This window comes from Pelobates fuscus, chromosome 2 (assembly GCF_036172605.1).
Source record: "Pelobates fuscus isolate aPelFus1 chromosome 2, aPelFus1.pri, whole genome shotgun sequence".
Taxonomy (NCBI): domain Eukaryota; kingdom Metazoa; phylum Chordata; class Amphibia; order Anura; family Pelobatidae; genus Pelobates; species Pelobates fuscus.
In genome coordinates, this window is record NC_086318.1 from 63,733,855 (window position 1) to 63,746,929 (window position 13,075).

Below are 13,075 nucleotides of genomic sequence, written 5' to 3' on the forward strand. Positions count from 1 at the left end.
TTGGTCCTTAAGGGGTTAAATAATCTGTTGTAAGAGTATTGTGAATATATATAATTCAAAATTAATTTGATAAACACAATTTAAAAAAAAAACAGTGTCAAAACTAATTAATTAAAGTGATAGTGCTTTGATGGATATACGCATAATGCATATCATGTATCTGCTCTATAAAAATATAATTTAAGTGACATTACTATCCAAAAACCTCCTCAAATATATATCTGTGATCACCTTCAAAGGGTGCAGGTGAAGCTGAGGGGCTGGGCACTATTTAATTTGTCTCTAACATTTGAATTAGTGTAGGACCCACGGATATTGGGGTGTTGTGAAGTAGTGGTGGACTTAACACGATATGGCCATATTTGAATACCCATATTTGTTTGTGGAGATAGGTGATTTTAAGTAGCCTTGTAAAATTTAAAAAAAATATTTTTATGGGTGCGCTGTTCCGTTATCTATAAGTGAGAACTAAAATCATAAAATATATCATTATCTGATTTAGAACACTTACCTTGCTAATTTTAAACAGAACCTCACAGAGGTTATTCATATTAATTTTTATCACTACAGCAGGACTATTCCTGCGAAATCCATGTTTCGGGTGTGCCCCCAATTCCTTTTTGTCTTTACTATGCTCACATGACACTGGCCAGAAGATGTTCTTAATTAGTTCTAAATGCCAAATTACAGTGTATCCATTAATCTGGAGCACTTTCAATAAACTTACGCAGTACCTGCTTGTCTTGTCATGGAGACAGGAGATACAGTATTATGTGTATTGTTTATTTATTTAATTCAATATTATTGTAGACACATAGATGTTAATTCTTTGAACCCAAATGTGGTGAATTGAAGATCACATTACAAGGTCTTGGCAACAATAGCCATGGGTGAATTAGAGGAATTGTTTTTTTAATTTGTAGACAATTGCCTAAATGTTACATTTTGGGTTTCCCTTCAATATAAAATTGTGTTCGGATTACACAACTTTAGGAAACAACTTGTACAATGTGTAATACATTATAAATATTTAGTTGGTCTAAAACTGTCAACTGTGGTGACTGTATTACACTGGTTGGTCAGTTCTACTTGCAATGCCAAGTAGGGCAAGTTGGCTATAATGTTTGCTTGAATTTAGCTTGAATATCTTGTACCCATTTTTTGGAACTAAACCAGGTTATTTTTCTTTCCAAGTTGAGCAGGATATAAAGTCACCTAAACTTATAAGAACTTATAGGAAAAGAAAAGGTGCAAAACAAAATAAAAAATATAACAATTTCTGTAGATATCCAAATACAAAAAAAATGGAAAACCATAAGATGAAATACATTTTAAAAAATAACTTATGTATCAAATAAAATTAAAACGTTATTTTTCCAGTTTGGGTTATGGTACATATAACATTGTCAGTTAATTTGGTATTACCATTCATATTTAAATGACTAAATGAAGAAGAAAAAAAGAGAGAAAACGAAATACAGATTGTGTGTATATTTATTTATTTATTTATTATTGCCATTTATATAGCGCTAACAGATTCCGTAGCGCTTTACAATATTATGAGAGGGGGATTTAACTATAAATAGGACAATTACAAATAAACTTACAGGAACAATAGGTTGAAGAGGACCCTGCTCAAACGAGCTTACATTCTATAGGAGGTGGGGTGTAAAACACATTAGGACAGGAATTTACAATCAAATAAGGTGGGCTGCCCTTTAGGAGAGGGCAAGAGACAGGTATGTGAGGTAAGGGTTAGTCTTGGAGGCCATAAGCTTTCCTAAAGAGATGGGTTTTAAGGCACTTCTTAAAAGATGCAAGACTAGGGGAGAGTCTGATGGCGGTAGGCAGGCTATTCCATAGGAAGGGAGCCGCCCGCGAGAAGTCCTGCAAGCGCGAGTTGGCCGTACGAGTGCGGACAACGGACAGGAGGTGGTCACGGGCAGAACGGAGAGACCGAGAAGGGACATACCTATGGATCTGTGAGGAGATATAAGAGGGGCTAGAGTTGTTCAGTGCTTTATAGGTGTGAGTTAGTACCTTGAATTGACTCCTATAGCATACAGGAAGCCAATGTAAGGACTGGCAGAGGGGTGAGGTGTGAGAGAAACGACTAGAGAGGAAAATCAATCTAGCAGCAGCATTCATTACGGACTGTAAGGGTGCAGTACGGCTATTGGGGAGACCAATCAGGAGAGGGTTACAATAATCCATGCGGGAAATTACTAGAGCATGGACAAGCTCCTTGGTAGTATCTGGTGCAAGAAAGGGGCGGATGCGGGCTATGTTTTTAAGATGGAATCTACAGGATTTGGCAACATGCTGGATGTGAGGCTCAAAGGTGAGACCAGAGTCAAGTATGACGCCAAGACAGCGCGCTTGCAAGGATGGACTGATGTTGGTACCACAAACTTGGAGGGAGAGCGAAAGAGGAGGATCAGTATTAGGAGGAGGAAAGACAAGGAGCTCAGTTTTTGAGAGATTGAGTTTCAGAAAGCGGGAGGACATCCAGTCAGAGATGGAAGAAAGGCAAGCAGTGACACGTTGCAGGACGGCAGGGGAGAGGTCTGGGGAGGAGAGATATAGCTGGGTGTCATCAGCGTACAGGTGGTAGTGAAATCCAAAAGAGGTAATAAGTTTGCCAAGAGAGGCAGTATAAAGAGAAAATAGAAGGGGACCAAGGACGAAGCCTTGGGGAACTCCAACTGAGACAGGGCAAGGGGAGGAGGTATCATTAGAAAAGGAGACACTGAATGAGCGTTGGGAGAGATAAGAGGAAAACCATGAGAGGACAGAGTCACAGAGACCAAGCGATTGAAGAGTTTGAAGAAGGAGAGCATGATCAACGGTGTCAAAGGCCGCTGAGAGGTCAAGAAGAATTAGTATGGAGTAGTGGCCTTTGGATTTAGCTGCGATTAGGTCGTTAGTAACTTTGATAAGGGCAGTCTCTGTAGAGTGGAGAGGGCGGAAGCCAGATTGAAGAGGGTCAAGGAGAGAGTTGGAATTGAGGAAATGAGACACACGGGTAAAGACAAGTCTTTCCAGAAGCTTTGAGGAAAAAGGGAGCAGGGATATGGGACGGTAGTTAGAGAGGGTGGATGGGTCGAGGGATGTTTTTTTTAGTATAGGTACTACAGTGGCATGTTTAAGATCAGCAGGGACGATGCCAGAGGAGAGCGAGCAGTTGAAGATGTGTGTTAGAGAAGGCACGAGACAAGTGGAGAGAGATCTAATAAGGTGAGATGGGACAGGATCGAGCGGGCAAGTGGTGGGGCGAGAGGAGCAAAGAAGAGCAGCCACCTCTTGGTCAGTAGCTGGGGAGAATGTCTGAAGGGTAGGAAAGGCATGATCTATGTGTGATTGAGAAACAGAAAGGCAAGGAGGGGAGAATTCTTTCCTTAGCTGTTCAATCTTGTCAGTGAAGTAACATGCGAAGTTATCAGCAGTAAGGTTAGTTTTGGGGGTGGCCACAGCAGGGCGAAGAAGAGAATTAAAGGTGTGAAAGAGACGCCTGGGGTTGCGGGAACATGAACTAATGAGAGTGGAAAAATAGGACTGTTTGGCAAGGGCAAGGGCTGCACTGTATGAACACAATATGAATCTATAATGGAGAAAGTCTGATTGTGTACGAGACTTCCTCCAGGAGCGTTCAGCACAACGGGAGCATCTTTGCAGGTAGCGCGTTGATTTAGTATGCCATGGTTGGGGGCGGGTCCTCCTCGAGGTGCTTGTTTGGAGTGGCGCTGCAGTGTTCAAGGCAGATGTAAGAGTAGAGTTATATATGGAGATGGCCTGTGAAGGACAGGAGAGGGAAGGGATGGACAGCAGTTGTGAATCAATGTCAGCTGACAACTGTTGGAGATCAAGAGAATTAAGGTCCCTCCTGAGTTGAGGGGGGTTAGGCTGAGGTTTTTGGGTGAGGGGGTATGTGAGAGCAAATGATAAGAGGTGGTGATCAGAGAGTGGATATGGAGTGTTGCAGATATTAGATACTGTACATGCATAAGTGAAGATTAGTTCAAGGGTATTGCCAGCTACATGGGTGGGAGAATCTGCCCACTGCGATAGCCCGAGGGAGGAAGTCATGGAAAGTAGTTTGGTGGCTGCAGAGGTCATGTGAAAAAACATGTATTATCAACAATCTAAAATTACATTTATTTATTGTGTAGGCATCTGTACTGCAACCAGATCAAATGCATTGTATGGAATAGTAGAAAAAATACAATGTATGAAGAAAGAAGTATATTAGAGGCCCAAAAAAGGCCGAAACAATCATCTAGGTTTGCTATATCTCAGATCTGAATTCGGATCTAGATTGCCATTGTTGGCAAGATCAGTCTGTCATGTAAATGGTATAGGTTTTCTCTGTAAGTGAGTAAAACATTTTTGAGGCATTAACAGGAGCTAACCAAAGTGTATACTATTCAGTTATTCCTATTCTCAAAGTTCTCATATTCTCTGTTTTTGCTGCTAGAACTCATTAGAACTCATATTTTTATCTATGCCAGTGGTGTAAAAAATCTTGAGGGCCACATTCATGCTCAAGGTCTTCAGAAGTTAAACATAAGTGGTAATTCTTAGTTCATGCTTGGGTCACGTATGTTTGGGATAGGTATTAATCATAAATAATCCCAGCTAGAGCTCTCTACTCAAAATGGTGTCACCCCTCTTATGAGTAAGGCTGAGTTAGTATATTATACAATAGCTAGTAAGTCCATTTTATGCTAGGTTTTAGTTTGTAGCGGCATAATCTTACGAGTTTTAACAAAACAGGAAAGGGATAATACTTACAAGTTGCTTGAGGATAGTCACCTGGCCTTGCTCACATTAGTAGTACATTATATATATGCATGTTAACAAAATATTCTGGCCTCTGTGTAAATTTAAAGAATTGGCAGCTAGCCGGTATTTAAAAGTGGTTTATGCTGCGGCCGCACTGTCTTCACAAAGCCCCAAAAAAGCGGGTGAAACGCATTGATACATGAGTGGCCTTTTTATCGTTGGAACCACCGACATACAGCAGTATCTGGTCCCAGTATTCTTCCAGACGAAGACTGCTCATCCCTGGATCCGGGCGGCAGATCTGTACCGGGTGGACAGACTGGTAATACAGATTTACCACTGTAGACGAACGCTTGTTTTGTGATTCTTGCAGACAAGTATCACAATATTCTGATGTAAGAGCTCCAAGTGGAACATGCAATAAATACAGTGTTGCACTATACTGTGCTCTTTGTATCTTTTAAGGAAAAGTGGATACAATCTTTTCTTGTTAACAGGGAGGCAAGCAAAACTGCATATGGACAATTGAAACATTGCTGGTTAACCCACCCTGATTATACCCAGAACTATAAACTCTTGAATTGGCTTAATATATACTCTAGTATTTTGCCTTATATATTTTATATTTGTATATTATTTGTAGTAGTTAATCTAGGCTAATCGTGCCATGGGAGTGTATCTACTAAGCGCTTACACATATTGTTGGGAATTATTTAAAAATATTTATATTAAACTCATTCCAGTTCAAAACAATTAAGAGGGCCAGGAGATATGCCTATGAATAGTCTCAAAGGGAATAATATACAGATTATATTCAAACTGCTGTAAGACAATCGTTATCTATAAGTGAGAACTAAAAGCATAAAATATATCATTATCTGATTTAGAACACTTACCTTGCTAATTTTAAACAGAACCTCACAGAGGTTATACATTTTTTCAGCACGTACCCAGTCTAATGTGCTTACCTGAAAAGACAGAGGAATTTACATAAATGGTCTTTTAGGGGATGTAATTTGTTTGAGATGTATACATATTGTTTGCTGCACATGTTGCTAAAAATGTTAATTAAAATGTCACGTAATAAGTTATATTAATTAATTTACTTTTTCTGGGAGTCCATAGCAATGCTTCACATGCATATGTCATTTTTATATTATATAGCTATGACACTGTCACAAAGACATCTAACTTTTGTGTGACATAAGAAGTGAAAACATATATTGGTCTACCTACAGCTATCATCTACTTAGGATCATTAAAATTTGGGAAGAATCAGATGACAGAATGTGACATTTTATTGCAAACATACTTGTCTTAGTGAGAGGTTATTACAACAATCGAGGGCACAGATTTTGACGTGACTTTATATTAGCGATCTATACTGCAGATCAACAAGAACTACAGTGACTGGCAATGTAGCAATGTGTGCTCAACAATTCTAAAACTTATCTTCAAAATAATGTATAAAATGATTTGAATGTGAAACACAAGAAGACATAAATACAGAGAAATGTATTGATTAAAACACAAAAGAATAATTATTTTGTTGCCAAAGCAACAGTGATATAGAAGTAAAAATACAGACTAACCCCTTAAGGACAAAGGCCCTATACTAACTTCTTATAGAAAAAATAACCTTAGAATTTTGATTCTTGTTTGTTCAGCTGTTGGTTTTTCACTTTTGTATTAAATGCACCCACTATGTAATCATTTCTAATGACTTTGGTATTTTAGAAATGCCTTATTTATTTTTTTTACTTTTTTTATTTTTTATTGATTTGTTAGCTTCTGCTGATCACTCTCAGTGCAGGTCTTAGCTCAGGAATGCTAACAAAGGTTCCTGGCAAGGAACTTCTGTAGGAAATGGTGGTGTCAGGTAGACCTAAAATGGTTTGACACCTTACACAGAAGGAGGGACTACAGGGCACTCAAGGCACCATAACCTCTACAGTAAGAAGTAGTGGTTAAGGTGTTTGGAGTTTTCCTTTAATTATTGGATTATGAGTGGATATTATATCTGTATTCTTGCAAACACCCCAAAACAGCAATAAAAAAGGAAAGCACCTTCATTACTCAAAAGTGTCCATTATATACATTCAAAGGGACACTATAACTAATTATATTTATTTTCTGGTTTAAGGAGCAAGGAAGTTGCACATTTGCATTAAATACGAGATTCAGAGCTTTCTTTTTAACTTAACTTGTGATTTTTTAGTTTGTTTCTTTTTGCATTTGTATGCATTAATAACATAATCTAGCCCATCCCAGAATATTTCCATTAGATAGATCCGAACCAAATACTGCATTAGTTGTTTCATGCCTGCTCCTATCTTCACACTTCCCTACCACTTCTTATACCTCATGTCTTACTTGCATGTCATATTTGTATTTTGTTTAAAAAAAAAAAAAAAAAAAAACTCAAGTCAGCAGCTGCACATAATGTGCACGCAAACTGTATCATATATGTGCACGCAAACTGTATCTTCCTGGCTTTCCCACTTCCTCTCATCTAGCACTCCTTCCATTATACTTGGGGATTTCAATATCCCAATCAATAACCCCAATTGCACTGATGCCTCTCATCTGCTCTCTGTAACCTCCTCCTTTGGCCTTACGCAATGGTCCAATTTAGCAACCCATACAGCAGGAAACACTCTTGATCTTGCCTTCAGCAACCTCTGTACTGCCTCTAATCTCTCCAATATTCCTTTTCCTCTATCTGACCACCATCTGCTGACTTTTGACATTGCATACCTAAGACCCAATTGACACCACCGTCTGAACATCACTCTCACAGAAACCTCCAATGTCTTGACCTTGAGCATTTCTCCACTAGTCTCCAAACTCTCCTTTTACCTAACTCAAACCTTACCTGTCCTAGTTCTGCAACCTCCTTCTACAATTCCACCCTCTCCTCTCAACTAGACATCATGGCACCTTGTACATTTAAACGCCGCAGCCCCCCGCAACAACAACCCTGGCACACCAAGCTCACTCGATACCTCCAAAAATGCTCCAGAACTGCTGAACGCTGTTGGAGAAAGTCTCACTGTGCATCTGACTTTCTCCACTATAAATTTATACTGAGCTCACACAGCTTGGCTCTTTCCTCTGCAAAAGTTAATTACTTAAATACCCTCATAACCACACTCTCCCGCGAACCCAAACTACTATTTCACACAATTAACTCTCTTCTTCGCCCTACTGTTCCTCCTCCACCTACTAACTTGACCGCCTCAGACTTTGCAACTCACTTCACTGACAATATCTCGACAATCAGAGAAGAGTCCTCTCATCTTTCTTATTCCCCTTACAATAATTCCCCTAACTTCACTCCCTCTGCTGTTCTATGTTCATTCGCACCCGCTACATTGGAAGAGGTTTCTGTTCTGCTCCAGTCCTCCCGCCCCACCACCTGTTCCCTAGATCCAATTCCCTCGCATCTCATCTGTACTCTGTCTTCTTCTCTTTCTCCACCTCTCACTAAAATTCTCAATCTCTCTCTCTCCGCTGGTATATTTCCATCGCCCTTCAAACATGCAACTGTATCCCCAATTCTAAAGAAGCCCAATCTTGACCCTAACTCCCCATCCAACTATCGTCCTATCTCGCTACTGCCTTTTGCATCCAAGATCCTTGAAAGAATTGTGTATGCGAGATTGACAGACTTCCTCGAGTCCAACTCTCTGCTAGACCCGCTTCAGTCTGGTTTCCGTGCTAAGCACTCTGTGGAAACGGCACTGACCAAAGTATCCAATGATCTACTCGCTGCAAAATCTCGTGGTCACTACTCTATCCTAATTCTCCTTGACCTGTCTGCAGCTTTTGACACTGTTGATCAACAGCTTCTTCTCATCCTCCGCAATATCAGTCTACAAGATATTGCTCTCTCCTGGTGCTCCTCCTACCTCTCCCAGCACTCTTTCAGTGTTTCTTTCTCTGTCTCTGCTTCTTCTCCCCAACTCCTCTCTGTTGGTGTCCCCCAAGGTTCAGTCCTTGGTCCCCTACTGTTCTCCATCTATACTGCCTCCCTTGGTAAACACATTAGCTCCTTTGGCTTCCAATATCATTTCTATGCAGATGACACGCAAATCTACCTGTCCTCTCCTGATCTCTCCCCGTCCCTCTTGACTAGTGTCTCTAACTGCCTCTCTGCTGTTTCTAACTGGATGGCTGCCAGTTGTTACTCCTGTGTCTGTCTCCCTCCAAGTCAACGGTGCTACCATCAGCTCCACCACGCAGGCTCGCTGCCTAGGTGTTCTCTTTGACTCCGACCTCTCCTTCAAGCCTCATGTTCAATCTATCGCCAAATCCTGTCATTTCCATCTCAAAAACATTGCGCGCATCCGCCACTACTTAATGCCAGATGCAACTAAGGTGTTGGTCCATTCCACTGTCCTTTCTCGCCTTGACTACTGTAATTCGCTTCTCAGTGGTCTTACGTGCTCCCAACTTGCGCCGTTACAGTCCATAATGAATGCAACGGCGAGGCTCATCTTCCTGTTCGCCCGCACCTCCCATGCCTCACCCTTCTGTCAGTCCCTACATTGGCTTCCTATAAAATATAGAGCTCAATTTAAAATTCTGGTTCTTGCTTTCAAATCTCTACATAATGCTGCTCCCACCTATCTATCCTCCCTTATACACAAGTATGTCCCGTCTAGGCCCTCACGATCTGCTGAAAACTTACGTCTATCTTCTGTCCGTACTCCCACCTCTGATGCTCGCCTTCAAGATTTCTCGAGGGCTGCACCATTCCTTTGGAACTTGCTTCCCTCCTCTGTTAGATGCTCACCCAGTCTCCACTCCTTCAAAAAATGTTTAAAAACCCACTTCTTCATAAAAGCGTATCAATTAAACTGTTAATAGCTCCCAACTGATTCCTTCTGCAACTGTCACTAGTCTAATACTATCCTTACCTTTTTGTGTCATTTTACCCCACTCCCTCTAGCATGTAAGCTCATTGAGCAGGGCCCTCAACCCCTCTGTTCCTGTGTGTCCAACTTGTCTGGTTACAACTACATGTCTGTTCGTCCACCCATTGTAAAGCGCTGCAGAATTTGACGGTGCTCTTTAAATATCATAATAATAATAATAATATAAAACAGTATTATTATTATTATATAGTATCTATATATTTAAAGGGTCAATCCAAAACACTAAGAAACTTTGGCTTGCTGAAATATTTTATGCGTGAAGACTGTATCTTCTTTTTTCATTTAGCAAAAGTGCAGATTTCAACAGAAATTGACACTTTTATACATTAACCTGGTTACACCCCCTTGGCTTTAAAGCAGGCAACAGGTAATATTACTTCCTGGTTTCACTAGCACAATGCAGCTGACCTCCAGAGGCCGAAACTCCTCAGAGCACCTGACTTACAAAGACTTCTTATTGAGCTGCATTGGAAAGTCTGTGATTGGACAGCCACAGAAAGTCTGGGCAGAGTTTGCAAAGGCAGCAGACAAGAGATCTGCGGGATTTTCAAGCTAATTTTAGACATATCCCCAATGAAGAAATGCAAAATTAAATGCATGCAAATTTTCATCAGGGTTATTTCTACTATACTGTGATTTTTATTTATTTTGTATTTGGGCATTGGAGTGTCCCTTTAACATACAGCATTTAAAAGAAATAGTCAAGATTACACTGCAAACAAAATCTCAATTGTTTTAACTTGTATTAGCTCTTTTTAATTGAGGCATTTCCCAGCAGGAGCACATCTGTGTTCTTCTTTTCTGCAACATTTCTCTTTTGTTTTAATTATCAGAATACAGAGAAACAAAGAACTATTAGAATTGTTTTTTAAATTGTATCAAAACATGCTTAGTTCAAGAACTACAAACATAAAAAGAAAGTTTAAATATACATTTCTTACATTTTTCGTGTACAGCCGAACCCTGTTTACTTATGCAGGGTTTTCCGAACTCTGGCCCTCCAAATGTTGCTGAACTACAACTCCCATGATTCTCTGGCTATCTGTTTCATTCAAAGAATCATGGGAATTGTAGTTCAGAAACATCTGGAGGGCCAGAGTTTGGAGAACTCTGAATTTTATAGCAAAGTACTTTCTTAGCTCCATTTAACTGTGCAATATGCATTTCCTTCCATAAAGTAGTAATTGATCAAAGGAGCACAATCATCATCTCACCAGTGCTGTATGCACGACAAACTGATGGTTTAACATGCACTTGTATTCCAGTTCTTCTTTCAAAATTCTTAGAAGCATAATGAAAAGTACAAATGTAAGCACAAAGAGGATTATCCCACTGAGAACTTCATTACACAAAGAACAAATAACAGTCAGGTGCTGTATTGATGACAGCTGTTTTATGTCTAGGTGCTTATTTAAAGCACTTAAAACTGGGTTTTGTCATCAATGACTTGTGCCCATTCATGTGAACACATTTCAGATCCATAACCCTCTGTGAAACACTATATTAATTATTTTATTAAATTCCCTACTCTGATTGTGCAAGGAAGCTACAGAGCATTAATAGAACAGGACATGTCAATTCATGTTAATAATAATCTAATTCTAAAACTGAAACATTTAACAAGGTACAGTGGAATAACAAATATGGGATTTTGTTTTTCTTTTTTTGCAATGTTTTAATATCTGAATTTGATATGTATTTACCCTGAATGATATCATCCCATTAATTAAATGTAAAAAAGGTAAAGAGGAAAGCCTTGCTCACTGTACTTAGAGAACTATCGGCTATACCTCACTGATGAGGCCTAACAAGGCTGAAATGATCGTCAGGTGTTGCTGTATCTCTTTATGAGAGGGAGCCAGCCTGTGTTTTGGACTTGTTTAAATGCATGTGGTTCAGGTTATCTCTGTAATGGCACATGATAAGCCAAAATCAACTTGAGAACAGAGAGGGACCCAATGAAGGTCAAGATATTTAAGCTGTTGTCCATTCTCCATATTCTCTTGCACTCTGTTTGTTTGCTCTACTTAAGGTAAAAGGGTAATCCAGATGTGGACTCCTTTTTCAGGTATATCTTACTGACGAGGTCTAACAAAGATGAATGATCGTCCAGGGTTGCTGTATCACTTGTACAGAGGGAACCAGCATGCATTTCGGATTTGTATGATCCTTTTTGGTGGGATCAGTTTGATATGCAAGTGGTCTAGGTTCTATCTATAAGTGCATGCAAAGAGTTAAAACCAGCTTGAGAACTGAGCGGTGACCCACCGAAGGTACATCTATATGAGCTATTTGAGCTTGCTTGCTATTTAAGGAGTATGCTGTTTTAGTTTTTTTTTTGCTCATGAACTAGATGGCACACAATAAAATTAATAACAAGGTAAAGATATAATACTAAGAACACATGTTTCCCAGTACTTTAGAATTATAGAAAGTGGATAGTTAAAGGTGAAAAAGGCCCTCCTTAAATGAGATTACAGTCTAAGAAGATTTGAGGTAGGTAGAGATATAGCGTAGGTCTCTAACCCAAAGACACTTAAAGTGGCACTGTCATGCTGAATCACGTTTTTCTTTTTAACCCCCCTCCCGCCTCCACTACATCCAATTGACCCCTTAGTCACCCCCAAATGCCCCTAAACCCCCCAGATTACCTATTTATTAATCTGTATTTTCTGCCCCGATATTTATTCAGGGCACCGCCATCTTTGTGTGGGTAGGTGAACTCCCTGTGGGACACGTCATCTGCCCACACTAGACAGACTGTGAGATTCCCGCACATGCCCAGTGAAACACCTGGACATGCGAACGGGAATTTAATCTATTCATTCATTCATCAGACAGACGAATGAATGAATAGAGAAATCAGCTGAACAAACTAACACTGAGTATAAGTGTTTGTTTGTTCGTTCAGTTTATTGCAAGGAGGGAGCTACCAGCACGCAGCTCTTTCCTTGTAATATGTAAAGACAGAAGCGGCAGGGAGCAGTGCTCCCCACCACTTCCTAGGCCCACCATGTCCTCAATATGACCCCCATAATAGCATAAAGGAGTGAGCGGCTGCTCACTGTCATAAGAAAAGACTCACTGCTGCTCGCTGTAAAATAAAATCCCTACTTTCCGGCCCCCACCCCTGTGCGGGGGGTGGGGGCCATAAATTACAATGGGGGGACCTACTGTCCTCCCCCTCTCCGGCCCCCACCCCTGGACGGCCGGTGTCGGCCATAATGGTAATGAGAGGGGGACCTACTGTCCTCCCCCCGGCCCCCACCCCTGGGCGGCGGGTGGGGGCCATAATGATAATGGGGGGACCTACTGTCCTCCCCCCACGGCCCCCACCCCAGGTGGCGGGTCAG

At 40.5% G+C, this 13,075-nt stretch overlaps 1 protein-coding gene across 1 annotated transcript in view; it reads right to left on the minus strand.

Annotated features, from left to right (window-relative positions):
- The window catches only part of SNTG2 (syntrophin gamma 2), a 539,246-nt gene that overhangs the window by 93,592 nt on the left and 432,579 nt on the right, over positions 1-13,075 (minus strand). Inside the window, exon 14 of the mRNA XM_063442215.1 lies at positions 5,679-5,750. Within this exon, the coding sequence (XP_063298285.1) occupies positions 5,679-5,750 (72 nt within the window). The remainder of the gene's footprint in view (positions 1-5,678; positions 5,751-13,075) is intronic.